The 25,271-nt window shown below is 48.4% G+C and overlaps 3 protein-coding genes across 4 annotated transcripts; 1 reads left to right on the top strand and 2 right to left on the bottom strand.

Annotated features, from left to right (window-relative positions):
• The first annotated feature begins 13 nt into the window (after positions 1–13).
• Positions 14–2,941, top strand: ebna1bp2 (EBNA1 binding protein 2). 2 transcript variants are annotated; one of them, XM_084692804.1, is made up of 10 exons: positions 14–92; positions 373–448; positions 635–718; positions 858–1,030; positions 1,118–1,241; positions 1,389–1,478; positions 1,602–1,677; positions 1,780–1,888; positions 2,029–2,224; positions 2,346–2,941. In XM_084692804.1, exons 1-10 carry the CDS (start codon positions 79–81, stop codon positions 2,391–2,393), a joined length of 990 nt encoding a protein of 329 aa, XP_084548930.1. In that variant the 5' UTR covers positions 14–78; the 3' UTR covers positions 2,394–2,941. The 2 variants fall into 2 exon arrangements, with proteins under 2 accessions (XP_084548930.1, XP_084548928.1); XM_084692802.1 differs by lacking the exon at positions 14–92 and having other exon boundaries at positions 112–448.
• Positions 2,782–4,237, bottom strand: cfap144 (cilia and flagella associated protein 144). The gene is made up of 4 exons (XM_084692805.1): positions 3,912–4,237; positions 3,754–3,813; positions 3,561–3,664; positions 2,782–3,407 (listed from the first exon to the last, which is right to left on the bottom strand). The coding sequence occupies exons 1-4, from the start codon at positions 4,039–4,041 to the stop codon at positions 3,294–3,296; spliced, it is 408 nt and encodes a 135-aa protein (XP_084548931.1). The 5' UTR covers positions 4,042–4,237; the 3' UTR covers positions 2,782–3,293.
• Positions 4,238–22,228: 17,991 nt separating this feature from the next.
• On the bottom strand, positions 22,229–24,797 carry dmrt2b (doublesex and mab-3 related transcription factor 2b). The gene is made up of 3 exons (XM_084692816.1): positions 24,220–24,797; positions 23,672–23,768; positions 22,229–23,239 (listed from the first exon to the last, which is right to left on the bottom strand). Exons 1-3 carry the CDS (start codon positions 24,574–24,576, stop codon positions 22,557–22,559), a joined length of 1,137 nt encoding a protein of 378 aa, XP_084548942.1. The 5' UTR covers positions 24,577–24,797; the 3' UTR covers positions 22,229–22,556.
• Positions 24,798–25,271: the final 474 nt, after the last annotated feature.

Below are 25,271 nucleotides of genomic sequence, written 5' to 3'. Positions count from 1 at the left end.
ATTTATTTTGTGTCGGGTCTCTAAGGACACAAGGAATAGCTGCAAACGTGCAAAAACAATCGTTTTATAATATTGTGAATGATAAATAATGTGTATGTAATATTTATCTTAATTGCTGCAAATTGTTTGTGTGTTGAGTGTGAAATCGGCAAAACCAGGGGCCAAAAAAGTCCGGCATAGGAACCTAGAAATCTTGCAGTTGTTGTAGCTGACATTATGTTGGGCTGAACGTTTACAATGATCACTTCCTGCACACGTGAAACGCTCCATGTGTGAGAGATCAATTGCAAAGCGTACAACGAGGCAAATAGTCTGCCTCATCCATCCCATAACCTAAAGTTATTTGTCTCTAATGGTTATCATTGATAATAGAATGGATGTTTCTGACGAGGACGTGCAGTTGGGTGAAGAATCTGATGATGAAAACAGCGAAATGTCAGATGGAGCGGTAAGCGATAATAGCTTAGCTATGCTAACAAATAAACTAGATCGTACTGTGCTGCATTTGAACCAACACAAACTTCTAGGTTACCACATGTTATACATAAATGACTTAGCAATATAAGACAGCACGTCAGTTTCAGAAGTACAACTAGCTCAGAGAGTCATCCTTCTTTGTATTATGTTCTATTAGCTTCAAGAAGCGTTCGCGAAAGGCCTGCTTAAACCTGGAATGAACATCACAGTTGACAGACCAAAGAAATTCGTCAGCAATCATGTAAGTTCTCTTTTGATGTTCCATGCTTGGTAGCTTTATTGCATACACTTTGTGTCAAATCAAGGATAACAGAGTTGAGAGCATTTGCTTTCCCTCGCCCCCTCAATGTCTCTAAACACTTTGTTGTATGTTTGCTCAGGAGGGTTTGAAAATGTGCCTCGCCGACTTCCGTAAGAACCTTCCCTGGGTGGAGAGGTTAGACCTGGTCAACCTGCCCGCAGATGACATCATTGCCAAGGCTGAGGGCAAGTTGGCCAATGAGAGCAGTGGAGAGATCAATCCAGACGATGACTTTCAAAGGGAGATGTTTTTGTGAGTGTTAATACAGAATATACCGTGATCCGTTTGGATGTGTGTTGGTGTCTGTTAACGTGTAACTAATATTTATCTCTCATCCAGCTATCGCCAAGCTCAAGCATCTGTTCTTGAAGCACTACCACGTCTAAAGAAACTTAAAATATTCACCAAAAGACCAGAAGACTACTTTGCAGAGATGGCCAAGACGGATCAACAAATGCAGAAGGTAATGCACACTTTCTCTTAAATGAGATAAAGGTGTGAAAACGCACTGATTAAAATATAGGAGATATGTCTTAGTTCTAACCCCATGCTGATGCATCTACAGAGTGAATGGTTGTTTTATGAAATACACATTTTGTTTTCTCTGCAGATCAGGAAGAAGCTTATCAGTAAACAGACCATTTTGGAGAAATCGGAGAAGGCAAAGAAGCTGAGAGAACAGAGGAAGTACGGCAAGAAGGTTGGTCCATTCTCGATTTGCTTTCCCAACCAGATTCCTGTCTTGCTCTGCTCCTTGTCATAGCTCTACCTTTTCACCTCCATACTCTTCCTCTTCCATCACATTAACCCCTTGTCGTTCCAGGTGCAAGTGGAGGTCATTCAGAAGAGACAGAAGGATAAGAAGGCGATGATGACGGCTGTGAAGAAATATCAGAAGGGTGGGTTTGAACATTTCCACGACCTTTGACCCCTGGAGGCTTCAGTGTAAGAGAACGTGTGCTCCTGTAATGTTCATTCACTCTTCTTCTTCCCTTTCGTAGGAATGTCAGACAAACTAGACTTCCTAGAAGGGGATCAGAAGACGCCTAAAGGGGCCGCGAACGCTAAAGGATCCACACAGACGCCTAAAAACGCAGTCAACAAAAAAGGGTAAGAGCCTACACATGCTAGAAGTCCCTATGTGTTCGTGTGTGTTTTGTGTCACGTTATGATAAGCACACACACACACACACACACACACCATTTAGATCAGAATGGGCCAATAACTTGAATTGACATCTTCTCGACAGCCCTAACTCAAAGAACCCTAACTCCAAGAGGAAGCACAAGGACCAGAAGTTTGGCTTTGGAGGAAAGAAGAGCGGGGCCAAATGGAACACCAAGGAGAGCCACAACGACGTGTCAGGGTTCCGTGCCAAGACGGCTCACGGGAGAGGAGGGAAGGGAGGAAGGGGAGGAGCTAAAGGAGGCAAACAGAAACCTAACGTAAGTCACCGAACTCTCCTGTTTTAGTTACCTCAAGAGTGGTTTGAAATGTGCTCTGCAAAACAAGAACAGAGAAGAAACACTTTTTTTTTTGACGTGTTGCTTCTTCTGTGATCCTCAGAAACGACCCGGAAAGAACGTGCGCAAGAAGATGAAGGGAAGGTCTTAGTCGTTCTAGAAGGTTCTAGAGTGCAGTCTGGTGGACCGCTTGGTCTGTGTCCTTAGACTGGGTTTGGATATGCCACAGGGCTTCATACTGACACTGACCACGCTTCATGGAAGCATACTTCAGGTTTCACACAAGCATACATCTCTCATGGAGCATTTGTGACTATGAAGTAAGGGTTTGTCTTTTGACTGGGGGGGGGGGGGGGTTCACCAGCGAGACTGGCGTGCAGGCTGTGCTATGTGGACATTTTGTAATATTATATTTGTTTTGAGTGTCAGTGCAAATTTGGAGAGGAAACCTCCATTCCACCACAAGTTCAATATTGCTCCGGACATTTTTTCTCGTGCTGTTTTATAAGCAAACATGGAATTGGACAAGCAAGAGATAATTATTTTTTTGTTTGCTTTTATTGTTCGTTTTTGGAAAGACAAGGATTCCGTACTTTTGAATATTACTGTAATGACTAGTTTCCAGTAAACATTCTTCTAGTTTAAGGCTTGCTTCAATAGTGGATTTGAGATTTTTATGAATTAAACATTTTGCATTCAGCTCTCTCCTTAACCCTTATGTGGTGTGACATTTTGCAATATTGAACTTCTGTCATTTTTGCCCTTTCCCTTTATCAACATGATTAATATTCAATGAGAAAGGGTTGTATGGATCAGGATAAATATATATATTTTCACACATGGCAACATTAAAATACTTTACACCTGGTGCCAGTGATTTTCACCTGCATCTCCTTTGATAAAGTGTTCCCCAATCAAGCCTCAATGTTTCTGAACATTGATTTTTCCTTTAATCATCAAACATGCTTCACAGCCATATATTCTCAGATATGTCTCCGTTTATGTTGACTGATAAAGTTAGCACTTGTGTGTGATTGCTGTCCGATGACATCTAGCTCAAATTCTGGGTCTGCTCCTTCAGACGCCATGCTGCATCCATGTACTTGGTGATTTCCGTGTTCTGACGTGAAAAGTTCAGCCTTCGATCACTGCGGTCTGTAGCAATCTGATCGTGGATAAGGTCGTTTTGAGGTAAGTGCAGATGTCAGTCAAATACTTGGAATACTGTAGCACATCAATTAAAGTGTAGTATCTTTAGGGAATTTTATATTCGGTATATTTTGCGAATTTATATGACCTTTCACTACACACTTCATACCAGAGGATTGGATATCCATCCGATCTCTTGGCTCTCAGTCTGGGGCTGAGGGTATTTCTTGGTTGGCTCCAAGCACGCATCGTGAATGGCCTTCAGAAAAGCAGCTGGTGTAGATAAAAAATATATTATTTCGGCAGAGGCGGTATGCATTCAGGAAAAACACCGTCAACACGGCACATTGCTGATTACTCACGGTCTTCTTGTACCTCCTCGTGCGTGTTCTTGGACATGGGCTTGTCAGTCAAAACGTGGACTGAAACATGAAACATGACATGCACAGCTTGAGAACTGACGGTGACAGTAATGCAAGGCTACGGTGATTGATGTTTACGCTTTCTTTAAGATGCTTACGTTTCTTGAACGGGTTGATGCTAAATCGTGTGTACAGCTTCTGGCACCTCTGCTCTTTCTTGATGGTTTCGATGTGAATTGAGTTTTGATGGACGATATCCACTGTAGTCTTCTCATGTTTACCCGCCATCCTTGTTTTGTTGTCTAGACTTTGTAACAGTAAATCAAAAACCAAACCCAGACCAAAACGTCCCGTTTTAGCTCTGCAAATTTGTAGCTAGATGACCCCAGGCGTAGGGCTAAGAAGTAGTGAAAGTTTCTAGCGCTAGCTATCAATCGGAAACTTTATTTCAGTCTTGAGGTTGCCTAGCAACCGTAAACATAATGATTGAATGGATTGTACGGCGTGAGCCACAAGAGGGCGCACTCTATCAACTTTTTTCCATATAATTGTTCTTTGTGCAAAATGCATGGTCACCTACCCGTTTTGCTGCACAGCTACCTTTCCGTTTTTAGCTCCAACTTTAATCTAGCACACCGGATTTGAATAATAACCTTCTTAACCTGTTAAATCAGGTTATTTACAACTGGGGTTGGATCCATAAACCTACTGGAAGGTAGCCCTAGCTCTCCAGGTTGAACAAGATTGAACAATTCTAGTCTAGGCACCTGGATGTGATAAGCAAGCCTGTCATTTGCCAAATGACAACCGCCAACCGCCAGACAGTTTATTAAGTCTATTTATTTTAACGCAGATTTTAAAAAATATGTTACAATCAAGCAAATAGCAGCAAGGCTTACTGGATAGACATGTTCACGATTCTTCACATACTCAATTATGTATTTTTATTAAAACTTTATTTGGCACCTTTTAGGGTTTACAGACAGTTGTTTAAAAAGACAGAAGAACACGGTTCATCAAAAAGTTTTGAAATGTGCACACAGGGAGATGATACTTGGAGCGTCTGCTCCTCATTCTGTCCATCTGTGCAAGTGTTTCTTTGTTGCTGAATGTTGATGTAGTCTACAGGGCTAATGGCTATATTCATATTTAATCACGGCTGAAGGAAAACTTCGCGAATGAACAGTCACTGGTGACCTAACCGTGTGGGGTAACAGAGTTGGATCGTAATCGTGCAGAACTGCGCTTCACTTAGCCTGCCATCTGCAAAGACACACACGCACACACACAGTACATTTCCTTTACACAAAAGCATTCTTGTAGATGGCACTTTTCCTTGAGTAAAGCTACTCCTTCGGGAACTCGGGTGTGTTTTCCGAGCAGCTTGAACAATCTCGGGCTGTGGAGTCGGCACTTGCCTCTTCACATAAGGCCTTTTATTTTATTTCTTTTGATTTCATCTCCCCTCCAGCTTCCATTTATTCTTTCCCATCTGGCCTTCTCTGAGGTGATCACTCTGCGAGGCAGTCAGCATCAGAGTCAGCACCGTCTGCCTCGCTTGTCTTCTTGCCAGCAGTCCCTTCGTGCCGTGAGACAGGTTAATAAAGTCTGCCAACCGCTCCTCTTCCTTCCCATTCCATAACCTGATTTAAGAGTTATTGTCTCTGCCGAATAAAAACAGGAGTAATGAAAGAAAGAAGGAGAAAAAAACAACACTTAATAATAGGAAGAGAGGAAATAGCTGGATGTTTCTCTTGTCAGATAAGCTTGAGTGTAGGAAGAGAAGTGTTTGCATATATAAATATATATATATAGGGTGTGAGTGATGCAATGGGGGTTGAGGGCTTGTCTTGTCAGTCTGTTCCCTCCGGCCCATGTCACCACGTCCCTCTATGTTGACCCCCAAGTCAGACACTTCCTCCTGCTTTGCAGTCTGGACTGTGGAACCGCATAAAGGGCAAACTGTCGGTGGAATGTTATGAATAATAATATCCCTGATGGAATAGCACAACTGGATCGATACAACCTATTTTCCTGCGATTCAATCTGTTGAATATTGCAGACAAGCACTGTGGAGGAACGTTTTTTGTTGTCTGCTCTCTTTCAGTTTCCTCCGGATTCCAGTTCAGTATTCAGTCCGCATGTGAGCAACCTCGTTGTCAGGGACCAGGCTAACGCCTTAGCAACGACCTCTGGCCTGGACTAATGAGGCCACAGTTTAATTACAAAGTGTCCTCCAAGCCAGCTAATTAAACATATATATGTCATGTATAATTCAGACATTTTCTGCAAGATTAATCCAACCTTGTACAACATACTCATCCACACTCTTAACATCTAACCCACTTACTTATAAACACTAATGATGCACATTGATAGGCCTGTTTACGTAACAGAAGCAACAGCCAAGGTTTGTAGCCTACTTCAGAGGGAGTTGTGTAATTAAAACCAAACACTGATCCAAACATCTCAATTGATTTATTTGAACATAAACTCTATTTGCAGAGAAAACAAAATGCTTCTTATAGGAGAACGTATTTTCCTTAAAACCTCACAGAGGTTAAATATTTAATTTCACACATGACACAGATGTTGAAAGCTCATTTTAATAATGTACTCTTTATATTTCACCACTGAAATAGAATGTCTGCTTGTGCTGGCAATGACCCGAAATGGAAAATGTGCAAACAAATACTTACTACCACATCAACTAGGAGGACGGAGTATAGTACTGAGAGATATTCCAGTGTCTTAGACAAGTCTGTTCAATTTCAAATACACAGAGCGATCTCTGCATCCACTCTGACCTGACACACAAATGACGACCAACCCTGCCCAGACTCCATCTGGGAACAGCTTCCCCAGGGGGAGCACAGGCAGCACTGTGTGTTGTCGTCTGCAGCCAGGGTCTGGGAGAGCACTGTGTGGTATCCTGGCTGGATCCTGTCCTAGTCAACCAGAACAGGGATCTGGTCACTGTCATGACCGCGTGTCGTCGCCCACACCCACGAGGGCCCCTTATCTGGATCCTTATCGCCTTTGTGGTACAAGGCTGGTAAAGGTGTGTGTGTGTTTGTGTTTGAGTGTGTGTTTATCTGACAGATTGTGATTTTTCAGTCTCCACTTTTCTCCCATGTTTGGAGAAGTGCATGCTGGGATAGCCATCTAGAATACAGCCCGACCCTTGCTCTGGAGCCAGGTAGAGTTTATCTAGTCTCGCTCTCTCTCGCTCTCTCTCGCTCTCTCTCGCTCTCGCTCTCTCTCACATTGTCTTGATGCCCCATCTGGATAGTCTGTTTCACAGGACCCTGTGGAGACATTGTTGCCGTGGGAACCCTGTTCCTTGATCTGATTGGTGGCGTTGTGTCACCTCTGCCGCTTCGCCGAATCTCTCTGTTTAGTCTCTCTGGAGGGAAGAAGACTTTCTCAGGGTGAACACACCGATAAGTATAGACTAGGACAGACAGACTGTTCTGACACTATCTTTGCAAACCAGTTGCTTTCATCTCCATTGGCCAATAGCACCTTCTTCCTCCATGGTGGCGTTTTCATCGCTTAGAGCGTTCTTCCGCTTGCCGTTAGATAGTTACACCGTTTCCCCACTAGAGGGCAGTAGTGGGTGCAGAGCCCAGGTGTGACGAGGTTTCCACAGTGTTAAAAGTGTTATAATCTCATTTGTCTTCATATTTCCTCCAGTTAATATGAGCAGTCCAGTGTATGCATGCAAGTCAATCTGATCCAGTGGCTTCCAGTTGTCTTCTCACGCACAGTGCCCTCCAGGGCGGTCATGTCCAGTGCACCCTTCTCTCCCTCGGAGGAGGGAGGGGAAAGCCCCCTTTCACCCTTTGACCAGTCAAAACAACACAGACACGGTTTTAGATTGCACCTGTGCACACGAGAGCCTGTGGGTCAAAATGACCCTCAACATCATGTTTGTAGACAAAATCTACACAGACACAACACAGTGTGTCCACATCTTGCAGTTAGGTTCATGACCCTAAATGAGGAAAAGTCATTTAATTTCATGGTGAAAAAGAGAAGTTAACTAGTATTTTAGACAACTCTAAAGTGGAAATGGGTAAAATTGACCCACAACAAAATAGGAGGGTTAAATATGTTTGTCTGGCAGAAACCAAATTAATTCCAATCCAGGATATCTTGCCTGAGGCTAACCGGGCAAAAATGATTTCCCTTTTAGAAATACATATTTTTTATCTTCCTTTAAAAAGTGTCTGTGAAGCGCCAACTTACTGAGGGCGTGACGCAACATCAAGCAACGCCTTTTTTATTATTTCACATTACCTTTTATGTGTCAGTTTTCATCCGACTGAGTGAAATGAAGACAGCTTATCATCTGAGTCATAAAAGCAAGAGGTTTTTTCCCCCTTCTTTTATAAAGACTTCCTAGTGGAAATGTGGATTTAATTCAAGAACATTGCTATATGTAGCTTGGCAAAGGGAGATGGTCCATGACTATCCTTTCCATTTTATACGTTAAAATGTGCCTTTCTAACAATTGTTCTCAGACACCACATTATTGGGCTGAACCAGTGAGGAAAGCAAGTTTTCAGTGCGAGTATATTTTGTCTTCCATGAGAAGTTTCACAGGTGGGAATTGAATCCAACCATGGTAAACCCAAACACCTAAGCGCTCAGCTGGAGAGGAACCGTGTGGTTTGGTGAGCTGGATTTGGCTCTTTCAGGAGCAGGCTGGGACGGCTTATCTTGGAGGTGTGGTTCCAGCCTGCCTCGTCCACACCTGAGACGTTGTCATGACACCAGCCCCCCCGCCCAGCCCCCCCCCCCCACCCAGCCCCTCCGCACTTCCCTTCTCCTGAATGAGGAGGGGGGGTCCTGGGTGTGGATGGACTGAGTGCACATTCTGGGACTGAGTGTCCTCTGTTTAGGGAAGGGCTCTCACCTAGCTCAGCGCTCACATTCTCCACAGGTGAGAGGAAGTCAGGCTGGCAGAACGGCTGACAGGAACCCCTAAGAGTGAAGAGGGCGCTTCAGCCTTCAAGTCGCCAGTCTCGTCTGTCAATTATGATGAACGATGGCCAACTCTATAGCAGTTGACGTGTTGATGAATGTCCTGGTTAGTTTTCCGAGGAGCCCAGCTAGGTTCAGGAGAAACGCTTCTCTCTCTGAGTTCCCAGCCAGGTGTGTGAAGAGTTCTCTCCTCCCTAGCATGTTATAACTGCAGACCCCCCAGTGTTAGGGCAAGATGGCTGCTCCTGCGAGACGCCAACGGCTTCGGAACACTGACCCCAGTCCTCCCCTGACCCCCCCCCAGTCCTCCCCTGACCCCCCCCCAGTCCTCCCCTGACCCCCCCCAGTCCTCCCCTGACCCCCCCCCAGTCCACCCCTGACCCCCCCCCAGTCCTCCCCTGACCCCCCCCCCAGTCCTCCCCTGACCCCTCCCCCCTCCTGTGTTGACTGTGTTTGCTCAGCGTCGGCAAGGGCCTAACTTTCTCTCTCTCTTTCTGAGGCGTGTGTGTGTGTGTGTGTGTGCTCGTGTGGGTGGTAGAGGTGGGGGTTGCGTTACTGTGTGTGGGTTTTTTTCAAGTGGGGTCATCTTGGGTTTAAAGTTAGGTTTTAGATGGTGGGGGGCGGGGGGTGTCAGTGTGAAGGCTGTGTATGTGGAGTTCTGAGACAAGTTCGTCTGCTGGTGATCTGCATGCCAGTGACAGGTGAAGTGGATCCTCTTCAGCCTCTCTCCCTCTCATTTAGTCAGACAAGTCCTCTGGCATGGTGATCCAACCAGACCCTCCCCAATGAGACGCCTTCGTGTCAGGCTTCAGGTTGTCGAACATCACGCGTCACCTCTGACAGCTGTTGGCTTCAAGTCTGATGGGGGGGGGGGGAAGAAGGGAGAACCCCTCCATCTGCACTCCTCATCTCTCCATCTGCCGACTCTCTCCATCATCGTTTTCTCTCTGACTGGACTTGTTCACCTTGGCTCTGAGGGCGCGGTGAGGCATCTTTCTCAATAACAGACGGAGAGACAGTGAAGTGCCCTACAGAGGAGCCGACAAAACTAGAAAACACAAGATGAAAACAAAGGGCGTTCGGTCCAACAGCGTATCGATAAAGCGTCTGACTCCGGAGAAAGATGAGACCTACCTCTGCTGTTTGATTGGGTTTTCTCCTGTGCAGATTAAATGGAGATTGATGTTCTTATTAAGTCCAGACCCTTTCCCAGATAACTCATTAAACGACAGTGTTCTGTGTGTGAGCCTTACAGGGCTTAGTGTGGCTTCTCAAAATTGGGCTTGTCCATCACGAATTATCAATAAATAATCCTAAAAGTAGAGAAAGAAAGAGAAAGAGAAAGGGGGGGGGGTTAAGAGTGGAATTCTAGAGGCACTTCATGTTGTCAAAAGTTTGTTCACTCTCTTTCGCTTTGTTTAGTTTAACTGACGCTTCTCAAAGGAAGCCAGAATTGATTGATGATGAGGATGGATAACCTGAGAGGTGATCACCTCGTGTGCCTGGCGCTGTCATCTTCACACGCCCCTCCAGGTCTGACACGGTTTCTCACCCACACGTTCGGCTTTGTGCTCTGTGACTCCGTCACTCCGACACCCACATGTCTAAACCACCGAGCACAGACAAACGCACTGTCATCTCCCATCAGTCACAGGAACTGGCTTCTCACACAAACTCATAGCGAGCTGGAAAAAGTTTTTCCTGGTGGATGTGTTTAACTAAAGTTTGTGTTGTGTAATGTCTTGCTGGTGTGTGTAGGCAGATGTGTGTGTGTGTGTGTGAGAGAGAGAGGTGAGAGGTAAAACAGGGTTATTCTGTTAGTTCAGCTTTCCCATCTTAACCCCCATAGTCAGAGAAGAAGAGAAGCTGCTGACTGACCCTGTTCCTCACAGCTCAAGGATCCGCTGGTGCGACAACGCTCAGCGCGCACACACACACACACATAGACCCACACACATGCGCACACACACACACACACACATACACACACCAGGTAGGCTTCACATGAAGCCTTGGTTTGCTGCCAGCTCTTGTGATGCCTTGGCGACTGCCAACAACCAATCATCACCCTTTTCACCTGCCTGTGGCTTGGCAGTTCATCATTTTACTGCTCTGCTGTAAAAGTGTCAGAAAATGAGTAGCTGGCAATGAACCCTGAATGGAGTGAACTGTGATGCTGGCATCAGTGGTGGCCAGATACACTTTGTTTCACTGCGACACACACACATTACATTTAGTCATTTAACAGACGCTCTTATCCAGAGCGACTTACACTAAGTACAGGGACATTCCCCCGAGACAAGTAGGGTGAAGGACACAACGTCATTTGGCACGGCGGGGAATCGATCTGGCAACCTTCTGATTACTAGCCCAATTCTCTAACCGTTCAGCCACCTGACTCACACACACATGCGTGAACAGTGGGGCAACCAGCCATACATTACCAGCTGGCTCTGTGATAAGTTCAGTTCAAGGTAGATCAAGTTCTTTAATAGGTTTCATCCTATCCTGGGTCATCATGTGCCTTGAGGGCCTATGTCCTCTGCTGTGTGCGGTCCTCCGTGGTGTGTGTGTGTGTGGGGGGGCTGGCAGGATGTGGACGAGGGATGGCGAGGCTGCTGGCCCTCTGCTGGCCCTCTGCTGGCCCTCTGGTGGCCCTCACGCGGCCCTCTGCTGGCCCTCTGCTGGCCCTCTGGTGGCCCTCACGCGGCCCTCTGGTTGCCCTCTGCTGGCCCTCTGCTGGCCCTCTGGTTGCCCTCTGCTGGCCCTCTGCTGGCCCTCTGGTGGCCCTCTGCTGGCCCTCTGGTGGCCCTCTGGTGGCCCTCTGGTGGCCCTCTGGTGGGTTAGGGTTAGGGCAGTGATGAGCCGATCGCAAACCGAGGTGGCGACTGCAGAAGAAGAGAAATAACGAGGGGAACTGACATGCACAAACTCCACTCCTCTCCTTGGACCTGGAGGGGAGGGAGGGAGGGAGGGAGGGAGGGAGGGAGGGAGGGAGGGAGGGAGGGAGGGAGGGAGGGAGGGAGGGAGGGAGGGAGGGAGGGAGGGAGGGAGGGAGGGAGGGAGGGAGGGAGGGAGGGAGGGAGGGAGCGGATGGGGGATGGAGGGAGGGGGGTGGGTGCACGCCCAGCGGAGGCTGCCAACCCCATCAGCCCCTGTCACTCCTCGCCAGCCTTTTAGGGCTCAGGTTACCTCCTCCACTTAGCTCAAGAGCTGCTGATGTCCAGACATGAGTTCTGCCACGTTCTGCCTCTTAGCAGCGCTGTGTGTCCTGTGTCCACACACTCACACACACTCACACACACTCTCACTCACACACACTCTCACTGACTCACACACATGACAGATTGTTGACCCGCAAGATGTTTGTGCTGCCCCCCTGGAAGAAGGAACACATCTCACCACACACCCACCCCTTCAGACCCCAGCTCCACACACACACACACAAACACCCCTTCAGACCCCAGCTCCACACACACACACACACACACACACAACCCTTCAGATGTCAGATCTGATGTACCCAGGGATCGCTCGACGCCTCCCCCCATTCCTTCTCCCGTTCCCTGTTTTCTCCTCACGTACATTGTGTCTGTCTCCCCCTCTCCCCCCTCTCTCCCCCTCTCCGCTGCCTCTCTCCCTCTCTCCCCCTCTCCCTCTCTCTCTCTCTCTCTCTCTCTCTCTCTCTCTCTCTCTCTCTCTCTCTCTCTCTCTCTCTCTCTCTCTCTCTCTCTCTCTCTCTCTCTCTCTCTCTCTCTCTCTCTCTCTCTCCATTGAACCAGATTGGCCAACACCTCTCCAGTGAGTTTGTGCAGTAGAACTCCAAGACTAACACATTCTAATGTGTCCCAGCTTAACTGGCCGATCCCAGCTGATTGTCTCCATCCAGCTTGGGAGGAGGCCCTGCCATCCTCCAGAGTGGTAGAACACACACACACACACACATCTACAACCATAAACACACACACACACACACACCTATAGACACACACACACACACACACACTGTGTGCACTGTGTGCCACTAATGAGCGAGGCGTGTTGTAATGTTGGAGCTGTGAAGGAGAAGCGTGTGTTGGTGCTAAGGAACAACATGACATAAACATATGGCTTCATTAATTACAGTCATTACCATCAAATCCCATGTCTGTGTAATTCACCCTGCTGCTTGGATTCCTGCTTATGCAGCTGGGAGTGGACATAGGATCAAGTGTGCCCGTGTGTGTGCCCGTTGGTGTTTGTGAGAGTTTGTTTGCATGTGTGCAGTTGTGAGGTGGTGTGTGTGTGTGTGTAGTTGTGAGGTGGTGTGTGTGTGTGTGCAGTTGTGAGGTGGTGTGTGTGTGTGTGCAGTTGTGAGGTGGTGTGTGTGTGTGCTTGGTTCTAGCGTGGGAGAGACAGTGTGTGTGTGTGTGTGGAGACAGACAACAGGGTTTGACCCAGAGACAAAGAAATACCATTAGACTCATCCCAACCAGCCCAGGGGGAGGAAGACTGCAGCGCACAGGTCCCACAATGCCACTCAGATAGAGAAGAAGCAATGACAACGTGGGAGGGGGGCGTCAAGGCTGACACGCAGTCTGACACCCAGGTGCCGGGGGAGGGGGAGGGGGGAGAGGGAGAGGAGAGAGAGGGGAGAGAGAGGGGGAGTACGCGTGCGTGTCAGAGAGGGGGATGAGGGAGAAAGAGGGGCAGGGTCGCCATAAAATGATCACTCAACCAGCAGCTAACGTGTATAAGACCCTCGCATATGAAATTTGATTGTAGTTCAGATATGTGTCTTTTTTCCTTAAACATGAGAACCTCTAGATCGTTTGGAACGGAGTGTAGAACCAGATTGTTTGGAACGGAGTGAGAACCAGATTCTCTTCTGGTGGTTTCCAGGAAAGAAAAGGAAAAACACTTAGTCGCAACACAATCCTTCGATCGTTGCAGAATGTCTGTTCATTGGTGCGTCAACCGCTAATGGTGAACAGTACTTGTTAACGTCATACTTGTTTTTGTCAGCTATCCATCCACAACTTACAATACCCACACATTGTTTTAGAAGCACGAGTTCCATAAATCAGTCTGCACTGCAGCATTTTCTCATTTGTGATTCAACCTGCTATTTTGGGCAACCTGATTCACACAGTTTTGGGCGAAATGGTATTTTAGCTGACATGTCAACGACTCGCCAGCAACAGTGATTGAGTGGCTGGAAGCATATTGTGTGTGTGCTGTGCTGTGTGTGTGTGTGTGTGTGCTGAGTGTGTGTGTGTGTGTGTGTGCTGTGTGTGTGTGCTGTGTGTGTGTGCTCTGTAAAAACGGACTGGGAAAGGCTATCCCTCACCGTGATTGATAAATAATAGTGTTGAGTCCAGAGTCTTCACTCAGCGCATTGATGAGGGAGATGTGACGGCTGGAGAGAAAAACCATGAACACATTTTTCCAGTCCTTTCCACTCCACGCCGTCCAGCCGTCCAACATGACAACACTCTCCATTGATAGCTTGTCCATCTGCGTCAATGGAGAGTTTGCAGTTAAAATTAGATGAATAATTTTATCATCTTAGGATACTTTGTTCATGTAACTAATAAATGACCATACAGGAATTGGAACAACAAGCTTTTAGGAGACCTGACAATAATGGATACTTGTTGTGTACTCAAGAGCCTACAGCAGTTTTTACAGTTGTGTGTGTGTGTGTGGTGTGTGTGTGGTGTGTGTGTGGTGTGTGTGTGGTGTGTGTGTGTGGTGTGTGTGTGGTGTGTGTGTGGTGTTGGGGACAGGAGGGGCCTACATGCACCCTGTGACGGAGTGAGAATATAAGAACTCAGTGTGGAGAGGTTGTGTGGACGTGTGTGAACATCCGCCCTCGTCTGTCCTGACTCCCACAGCAGGCAGCAGTCTCACCTGAGCTCCTGTTCAAAAGCTGCACATGGGGGTTGTGTGTGTGCGTGCAGTTCAAACTGACGTTTTACCCGTCATGCCCTCAGGACCACGTCATCAAACCACAGCCAGATGATCATGTGATCAGACCGGTGTGAGGCCTGCTCTGCTCTGACTGAGGCCCTGCCCTGACACCCTCAACCACTCTGTTGTCAATTCCCATTGGCTTACAGCCAAGACTAACAACACCTCCCTTATTCTTTTTTTTTTAACACACATACAAAGCAACCCCCCCCCCCCACACACACACACACACACACACACACACGCACACTGAGTAGAGAAACAGCGCATACCTCTGCCCCTTGTGCAAAGGGACACCCAGTGACTAAACCCAACTCCTTCAGTGCTTTGTCTCCCCGCTCATCTGTCTATCATCAAGGCCTTCAAGAGGAGCTGTTGCCACAACAGAGCTGGAGGCGGAGTAAGACATTCAGAGACTCCTCTTACAGGGGCTTTCTAGCTGGTTCTAAGACCGGTCCCACTGCTCTGAGGAGAGGGATGTGACTGGAACTGAACTGCCAAGGCCCTGCTCCTGCACTGTGGGAAAGAGGATGTCGCTTGATTTGTTCTGTTAATTCCTGTCGCTTAGCTGTGTTTGTTAGATGGGGAATCTTGTTTTTCTAGTGGGTGTATAATGGTTGCCTGGGGAGACTCCTTGTTGGAGAAGTACCGTCCTTAAGGTTTTCACCCTGATTTTGATCTAGTTGACCCGATTCTAAAAACGACATGGTTGGTTTGTGAATCATGTCAGTCAAAACTTGGCTTGTAGGGAAAACTGTAGACGCTAGTTCTCAGGAGTCAGGGTTAGTGAGTCCTCAGGAGTCAGGATTAGTGAGTCCTGCTCTTAAATAAGAGATGATACCATGGCCGGTTTTATTATCCAACAAATTACATTTATTCAAGTTCACACCCTCTCAGTCCTGTCCACTTAGCACGATCTGTCTTCAAATATCTTCTCCAGAGCCGGAAAACCAGGGGTGAGGGCACTGAGGCTGTATTAACACGACACGACACCTTCTGTTGTCAGACTGCATCCACATGTTCCCCCCCTCTCCCTCGCTTGTTCCCTGTCGCGTGAAATCTGACACACGCAGACGTAAATGTCACGTAGCTCGCTGTTCCGAGCACCTCTGATTAACCCTCGCCTTGTCCCACCTGTCGCGGCGCATCCCCGCGTCTGCGTCGATCTGAGCGTCTTGACGCCATCTGCAACGTCCCGCTGGAACACTTTCATCTTCCATATCAAACAGTTGGCAACGCACCAGCGGGAGTAACCCGATGAGGTATGGGCAGTGAGAGGAGCCGGTAGACCTGAAGTGGCAGTGTGCCTCTCGTGATTGGGAAGGTCGGAAAGATGACTGGTCTAATCTGAGCGTGATGCTGATCACCCAGTAAGACCCTAACCCCCTGACCACTAGGACCACTGGTCAGGTTTGTCCTGGTCTGTTGGCTGACCTGGGTCATTTTGGTTAGCCTTGCTCAGCCTGCCCTGCCCTCCCCTGGCCGGCCCAGTTCTACCATGGTCTGAGAACCAGAACCAGCCTTCTGCCCTCCAGGGTGTGCCCTGTGCCCGGGGCCCTGTGCCTGGGGCCATGGTACTGTGTGAACCGCAGACTGCCTCGCTTGTGATTTATCACCTGTTTGGCCGAGGAGACGCGCAAGTGTTTCCTGGTCTGGCGTGCGGAGAGAGCATCTGGAGCAGGGGGTTAATTGAGGGCGATTAAGGTGATTAATAGGCATGTTTGAAGTGAAAACACAAAACAGAACGGCTTCTGTTACTGACCAAATATTTCGGGAGGGGAAAAACCGACCTTGGTGGGTGGAGGAGGGGGGGGGGGTGGCTGGAGGAGGAGTTTGGGGGGGGATGCTGGAGGAGGAGGGGGGAGGGTGGAGGAGGAGGGGGGAGGGTAGAGGAGGAGGGGGGGTGGTGAGCTGGGCTCTCAGGAAATCAAAAAAAGGACAAATGAAATCATGTTGTTTGTGTGTGTGCGTGCGTGCGTGCGTGTGTGCTTGCGTGTGTGAGGCCAGCAGAGCATGTTCCACACCCACAGGTGTGGAAGGGAAGGTGGGAGAGCCTGTTCAACTGATGGCAGCAGGGACATGAATCTGTGTGTGTGCGCTGGGGGGGAAAGGGTAATATTGACTTGAGACTCGCTGCTATAAAGAGCTTCTGTTTCTACAGCACTCCATTCTACACGCCCCAGCTTCATCTGGCTGTGACGTGTGTGTGTGTGTGTGTGTGTGTGTGTGTGTGTGTGTGGGGGGGATTTCCTGAAGGCATTACTCATGATCATTACTCAAGTACAGAAAATTTGGTATCTATTAATACGTTTGGACGTTTATAATTCCAATTGTAGGGTAATAACATTAATCAAAATTATACAGTACAAATCATACAAAATGCTTTTGCATTTGGCATTGCATAATTATATATTTTATTACAGGCACCTTAGTGTTGCAACATCCCTTTTCCCATCAAAGTGAAGTGTCATCATAAAACATGCCGATTTACGGGTGTAATCATGTGCTATAGATTGTACCTATTTTTACTGTTTCATTAATCACGTTAGAAGCCTGTTTATGCAGTATCAAGTAACCATACACTAGGACAGGTGATTTATTGAGTCCTAAGACTCGGATGTGGTCTTCCAATCGGAGCGTGGACAAAGACCGGGGGAGAGTCTCATGTAAGTTCATAGCTGACGCACGGAAGATTCTAGTCCCATCACGGCAGATTCTAGAACGGTCAGAGAGTAACAAGCAGAACCTGAGGTGCCAAGACAGACTGGCTCATCCTGTCTGGTGGTTAGAACAGTGTTTTGAAATAGACAGCCCCCCCTTTCTCCTTCTCCCTCTCTCCTTTGATCCTTGGGAACGGCCATAACACATGCAGGAGAGGAACTTGAGACTTGTAATTGCAGTCTTTTATTGGTGCTATGTATCGTCACGGCTATTTGAGTCAATTGTTTCTTGGCTATCCTCTGTTTGGCCCTCTCCCTGGCGACCCTCCCTCCCTCCATTTTTTTGTGTGGAGGAGGAAGGGGGTGTTTATTAAGGAAGATTGAATGGATTTGAAACCCGTTGCTGATCTTGGCAAGTGAAAGCCAGCAGTGGCACCAGCTGTTTTCTCAAATCACACCGTCTCACGCCTCTCCTCCGTCGCTGTTGACACGCTGACCTGCCATTCTCTCTGCCTTACCCCATAGCTAGCTAGCTAGGGAACCTGCCATTCCCACCCCATAGCTAGCTAGCTAGGGAACCTGCCATTCCCACCCCATAGCTAGCTAGCCATCGTAGCCCTTCCAGGTTACCTGCCCACCAAGCTAGTGCAAGCTACCTAGAAGCCATGTGTTCTGTCCTGCAAGCTGTTATTAATTTCAGGTCTCGGACCCTTAAATTGAAATGTTTTGAGTTTTAAATGTCAATAACCTCATTTTCACCCCCTCCTTTATGAGGAAGCTCTCAGGCATAATCAATCACTCTTAAGAAGGTGCCAACAGCGTTAGCATACAACGTTTACGCTCACAGACCCCAATAACATTGTGGACGATCGACTTTCCTGAAGTGGGAATATGGTTGGGCTGGATGGTGTGGGTTACTTTGGAGCAGAATCAGAACCAGGCAGGGTAAATACCAAGCTCAAGGTTCGCAGGATGGGGAGGGAGCAAGGGCTATTTTCATCTACAATATAGCTACCACCCTCTGCCCACAAAGTTCCTGAACTTGACTGGCATGTGCTGTCCTCCGGCACAGGGGTGAGGGGGTTGGAGACGGGGGTGGGCAGTAGGAAGGTTACGCTGAGATCCACAAAGTGGATTAGGGGTTTCCTAAGACTGAAGACTGAAGTGCATATCATCATCACCAACACTGCTGAATGACAACTCAGCACTTCCCTCAAATGGAAGTTGAGAGAGAGAGAGAGAGAGAGAGAGAGAGAGAGAGAGAGAGAGAGAGAGAGAGAGAGAGAGAGAGAGAGAGAGAGAGAGAGAGAGAGAGAGAGAGAGAGAGAGAGAGAGAGAGAGAGAGAGAGAGAGAGAGAGAGAGAGAGAGAGAGAGAGAGGGAGAGGGAGAGGGAGAGGGAGAGGGAGAGGGAGAGGGGGAGGGGGAGGGGGGGGAGGGGGAGGGGGAGGGGAGGGGGAGGGGGAGGGGGAGGGGGAGGGGGAGGGGGAGGGGGAGGGGGAGGGGGGGGAGGGGGAGGGGGAGGGGGAGGGGGAGGGGGAGGGGGAGAGGGAGGGAGGGAGGGAGGGAGGGGGAGAGGGAGGGAGGGAGGGAGGGAGGGAGGGAGGGAGGGAGGGAGGGGGAGAGAGGGGGAGAGAGGGGGAGAGAGAGGGAGGGGGAGGGGGAGGGGGAGGGGGAGAGAGAGGGAGAGGGAGAGGGAGGGAGGGAGGGAGGGAGGGAGGGAGGGAGGGAGGGAGGGAGGGAGGGAGGGAGGGAGGGAGGGAGGGAGGGAGGGAGGGAGGGAGGGAGGGAGGGAGGGAGGGAGGGGGAGAGAGGGGGAGAGAGGGGGAGAGAGGGAGAGAGAGTGAGAAGTTGTGGTTTGGTTTCTAATATTGCAGAGGTAGTTCTCTTGTGGCCAAGCAGCTGTTGCCATAGGAAGGTAACAGGATCTTGGTACAGCTGCAACCGCGGGCATCGGACGCTGTTAGCTTGGCCTGGAACTGGCACCCAGGGAAGTTCCACACCCCCCCCCCCCCCACACACACACACACACACACACACACACACACACACACACACACACACCCCCCCACACACACACACACACACCCACAGACATACTGGAATGGAAATACCCAGGCATGGGGGATGTGGGCAGCAGAGAGAGAGAACTCTACCCTGCCTGTTTCAAAGATGTTTTGAAAGCTGTGAAATGGCTCGCTCACCGGAGCCCAGTGTGTGTAACAGAGGCTGTCTTTTACTCTTAACTTCTTGAGTTTGGGGCTGCTTTGAGCGAGGGGTTCCCTAGACCCAAACACAAACAGGGTCAATTAGGAAAGTCTAAGAGGAAAGCCCAGAACTTCTCTGAGGTCCTTCCACTGTGAGCTCGGTTGTCTCGACGGATACAGAAAATCATTGCGTGATCAAATCGCTCGCGAGGCAGTTGGGCGTGGCAGCTCTACCGACTGGCTTGGGAGGGACAGTGAAGTCAAGTGCCACATTCACGAAGGTCGTTTTTACTGGGATCAGTAGGAGAGGTTCTCCCTCCAAAGTGCCAGCCCTCCCTAACCGTCACGCTGTCCCTAGTTGGCTGGCCGGCTGGGTGGAGGAGGAAAGGGCCAAGGAGAAGGGTGAACAGGGGTGGTGTAACCCAAAACCAGAGTGGTAGTCTGGGCAGAGCGTGGCGGAGGGGACCCAGAGCAGATGGCAGTGGGATCAAAGCCTCAGCTCCCGTCCCCCTCACCCCCTTCACCCCCCTCACCCCCCCCCCCCCCCCAACACATACCGAACGTTGATACTGAACATTGACACTTAACGTTGCTGTTAGGGTAAGGTAGCTCCAATGTCTAGATTACACTAGTCTGGATAGCTGTCTTACGCTAGGGGCAAGAGGGGAGGTAGAGACAGGTAGAGAGAGAGAGGGGAGGTAGAGAGAGGTAGAGAGAGAGAGGGGAGGTAGAGAGAGGTAGAGAGAGAGAGGGAGATACGGCGGTCGGACAGAAGTTACAGACACCTGTTGGTGGAGGGGTTGGAGAGAGAAGGAGAGTGTGTGTGTGTGTGTGTGCTATAATAACGTTCAGTCTCCTCCCCGGTTTGAACGATGTTTGGTGAGAGAAGCACCGAAAGCTGCAGGGCCAAAACAAAACAAGCTTTATGGCCCCTCACCCCCCCCACCCCCCCCACCCCCCTCTGATGGCTCAGAAATGAATATGTCTGCGATGGAAATCAGGTGGGCGGACAAATGCAGAAAAGTCAGAGGTGGGCTGACAAAAGACGAGGTTAAAGTGGTTTTGTGTCGCTGCTGCACGTCAGACGAGGTGGCTAAGCCCTTTAGCTGTTCTGTCAGCATGCTGCACCCCACCCAGCCCTGCGCACACACACACACACTCTTACACACACGCACACACACACACCGCTCCACCAGCAAATCCACAAAGGGAAACTGTTAATAAACGAGGCGATAGCAGGCCCGTTTTCTGGTTCAGACCTTTCCAAAGAGCGGAGAACAATATAACTAATCTGTCTGTCCCACACAATCCAGCCAAAAGAGACAAGACTTGCATTTAGAGCGAGGTCACCAGCTATTAAGCTGTTGCGAGCCGCTCTAAAGATGCTCTAAATGGAATGAACAGGATGAATGAATTGTCCCCCTACCGGCCAGGCAAACGTTTTTTTATTATTAATTTAAATCCCTGTATTAGTCTTCAAACAAGTCATTATCTCCCTTTGTGAGTGATGTTCGTCTTTTGTCACCAGGATGAAAATAGTCATTTCAATCCTTTACGAGGTTTTAATAACGCAAAATCCACGCCGATAGGAAGTACAATAAGGAAGCCCGCGCTGCTCCAGGTCTAGGTGCGCGAGCCCGGCCTTTTGTGCTGAGGCAGGAGGAAAGCCTATCTGCATTCCGAGATGCGACGAGATAGCGTCAGACAAAGGCGGGATCTGTGCGCTATCAAACCATGTTGACGCCACGAGGTCCAGAGTTGTCTAAACTATCTGCCGTTCAAATCGGCGAGATAACCACCGAGAACAGAAGGAAAGAAGGATGGGGAAAAAACGAAACGGAGAGGGATACGGATCTGATGCGGGTCCAAACAGACCCGCCGAGCGTCAAGGTTGAAGTACGGTGAAGAACAATGTTGCCTTGGCAACAATGGCCTATCTCCCGGTGCTATATTACCCAGCATGCCTCTGCCTGGCTGGGTATTGAGTGGATGCAGTAACATACACCGCCTGTGTCTTATCAGACAGGAATAATAACGTTTGATATTCCATTCCATTATCTATATTTTTTCCCAGAAATATAGGCCTACATAATAATTCATTTCTGTACACGCTTGAAATATTGCTAGGAATCCTCTATCATATTGCAAATATAAGTAGTAAATACATATTTTAAATGCAGTATGTCTTATTTTGAAGTGGATACAAAATACAATGGCAAATGTGTTTTGAAAGATGTGTCAACCTTGAAACATATTTTTCTGCTTAAGGAAACAAGCAACCTTTAGTGTGTCTGCAGGCCATCTATCCCCTTGTTGTTAGTTTTCTTTTCAAGAAATGAGAAGTAAAAAGAAAAAACGTTGTTGTGCTATCCCTACAAGAGAGAGACAGAGAGACAGAGAGAGAGCAGTTCAGACAGACCATAAGTTTTGTCCCTTTTGATTTCAAAGGTAAAAGAACTGGGCACCAGTTTCAGATCTCAACTTACACTTTGTCATCAGTACCATGTATGAGAAGAGACCGCTCTCTGAAAACACTGAACGAGGAGAGCAGTGCGTGAATACATGTCGGTCTTTCTTTGATATTTAAAGTTGGAATTCTGCTTGGATCAGGGAATTAAATAATGTATTTGTAAGTGTGATTTAAGATAAATAAAAAGCACAGTCTGAGGTTAGCAAAAGTATATATTAACAGATGTTCAAAGAATAGCATTTGTCAAAGTCACAGAATACAGAAAATAACCAAATGTATTACTTATGATCACAAATTGTACAAAAAGGTGAAATATTGGAAACTAATTTGGACATTCTCCTCAAATATTCTACAAAACATGATATTGAAATAACCAGTTTGTGACAAAGGCTGGCCCAGGATTTCACATGCGACCACAGCAAATAGTTTAGTTCATGTCTGAGGCCTCGGACTCCTCTGAAAGTGTCCTGTGCACAACGGGCGGCTCGCTCCTAAACCAGGCTGCCTGGTTCACGTCCCAGTTAGCCTCAAGCTCTCAACAGGGACTCCACAGAGAAGGGGAAGGGCTTCCCAGCCTGTCTCTTGGTAGAGCCGGGCTGAGCGTGGCTCTGGCTGACCCCTGCTTCCCACCCCCTGCCCGGGCCTGGGCCGGACCAGGCACCTGGGTCTGTCTGGAGCCTCTGTCCCCGGTCTGGGCTCCTGGAGCTGGCTGTGAGGCCCTCCCTCTGCTGGGGCTGTGGTGGAGGCATGCGGGTGGACTCAGGGCTGGGCTCCCTCTCTTCACAGTGGCCCCAGCTCTCCAGTGACCCCTCCCTTGTGCTCTTTACATGGCTCCGGGCCCTTGACTGCACCAGGAAGGCCCCATAGCTGTCCTGGGGCGACGTGGTCTTCAGGATCTCCTCTGTGCAGCACTGGAAGTCACACTCATACAGCACTGGGCCTGGTTTGTATTTGTATGCGGGCGGGTACAGGGCAGCCCCTGGGTCCTTCGGGGGACAGCAGTGAGGGGGGGGCATTCCCACCAAGGAGGGGTGAAGCAGGCGGAGGCCTGGCAGGTGGTCCACCTCTCTCTGTCTGAACTCTCTCTCCAGCATCACACTCTCCAGCTCCTTATCTGCAAACGCTCGTCTCTTTCTCATGCGGGTGCTGAGGCTGGGGTACTGGGCTCTCCTGGGCCAGGCGGCTTCCTCCGCCACAGGGGGCTTAAACCCTGAGTGGGCGCAATAGGTATGTCATTTAGGTGGCTTTCAATTTGCCCAAAAATGTTTTTTCAAAATAAAGACATGTTTTGAAAGAACGTGTGGATTTCCTAGTTTGTTGTGATACACTAAGTTCAATTTATAAAGTAGGACTGGGCTGTCATTATGCTGTTTTGATTGTGTTTAAGTAATGGATCTCTTTCTCAGAAGGGAGCTAGACAAGAGATTAAAAAGGTTGTCTCCTAACCCTAGTAAACACAAATTGTAATTGCATGCGATCATTTGCATAATTTTAATTACCAAAAATAAAATACAAACAGTTGTGCTCCCCACTGACAGCGCGTGCAGGCACTCTAGCTGCTGAACCTGTGCTGTTTGGTGGAGTTTAGCGGTCTGGCGGGAGCGCAGATGGGCTAATGAGAACGGTGTTAATGAGCTCTTACCCTCCAGGATTGTCTTCGCTAGAATACTCGGTGTTCTGGCGCTGCGCTGATACGCCGTCCTCCGGAACGGACCTGCGCACCTCAAGCTTTTTTTACCCTGTAGAAATGACCGACCTTTCATCACATTTACATGGCAAATATGGCATTATTTGTCAGCCTTTTAAGATAAGGCGATGATGTGCTCCGGCTGTAGATTAGTTTATTAAACAAATGCTATGTTAATGTTTTAGTTTTAAGATTAAATGGATTAGACAGTAAAAAAACAAACAATACTAGCCAAATTGATCAATACAGTAATACTCTTAGAGAAACGTGACTTAACTTTTTAAGTTATTTCAAGAGTGAATGCCCTACACTTTCACAATTTCTTTGGTGCAGGGTAGAAGGCAAGTGGCAACAATAGGCTACACTTAACTTTACATTAAGAAAATAGATTCTATTCGTTCCATTCCAACGTTCCCTTCTATTCTCTAACACACAAAACATTTAACTTTCTGCATTTACAGATGTTTTGGTGAACACAAAACACGGACGGCCCTCGCGCTCACCTCTGAAGCCTGTTGCCTCCGCAGGGCTACTTGTGCAGCCATCACGCGCTGTCTCTCTACCACGAGCAGACAGTTCGCGCACTGACAGTCACGCCAGCGACAGAAGCGCTTGTGGCCTTTGAGACAAGACACGACACCGTGGTTTCTACAACGGGCACATTTGGGGCTGCGGGTCATCTTCCTCTGCGCCGGTGGTTGCTCCCGCGCCCCCTTGTCTCCACACTCCCCGCTGCCACGAGACTCCTCGGGCAGGCATCCGTCAAGAGCTTCCACGTCAATCTCCTCATCGAATTCGTGTTTTAGCGCATTTACTTTTTCTTTTTCTACCTGTAGGCCTCTTTCCAGTTGAGCGGACATCTATGAGAAATGCCTTCCACGCTGTTGCGGTGTGGTGTGTTTCACCACTTAAAAGCTAACGGTCACCAACACATCAATGTCAGCCTTGCCTATATACTCAAACTCTTTCCGTGGAAACTTTTAAACGCCGGTCAGACTTTTGAAACATTAAGCTCCCAGCTGCTCTTCTGAAGTCTGGTTGAGTTGTGTCCGTGAACGGAGAAGTTGCGCTGCTTTACGCGCGGGACTGACGGTGTTTGGGGAATGTCCCTTCTCAGCTTAGACAGCCTCTACCTGTGGAGTCCACCTTTCAACTTTGCTCTCATCTTTCAGACCTCGAATTTATCGCACCTCCCATCCTTGCAAATCTTCATCCACCTTCGACGTCACATATGGACATTTTAAAAACAAACGCGCGGTCACCTACATTATCATATTATCACCCAATTTAACTTTAACAAAATTATATATTATTATTATTAAACACCAAGGACATATTTGGCTAAACTGAAATACATGTGTCTTACACTTAGTGCAGTATTATTAATTACCCATGTAATATGTTTCTGGTTTATTAAACCAAAGTGGGTTTACAATGTTAGAAGCAGCGTGGGTTATACACGCCTGCGCCCTCGGGAGATGAGCTCGAGCTTCAGCTTAGAGAGCATACATCACACGCGAGCCTGGGGGAAACGGAAACCAATTACCTTTTCTTA

The sequence above is a fragment of the Hypomesus nipponensis genome, chromosome 26, assembly GCF_054491055.1.
Source record: "Hypomesus nipponensis isolate SF chromosome 26, ASM5449105v1, whole genome shotgun sequence".
NCBI classification, from domain to species: Eukaryota; Metazoa; Chordata; class Actinopteri; order Osmeriformes; family Osmeridae; genus Hypomesus; species Hypomesus nipponensis.
This window is presented reverse-complemented; position numbering and strand designations above follow the sequence as displayed.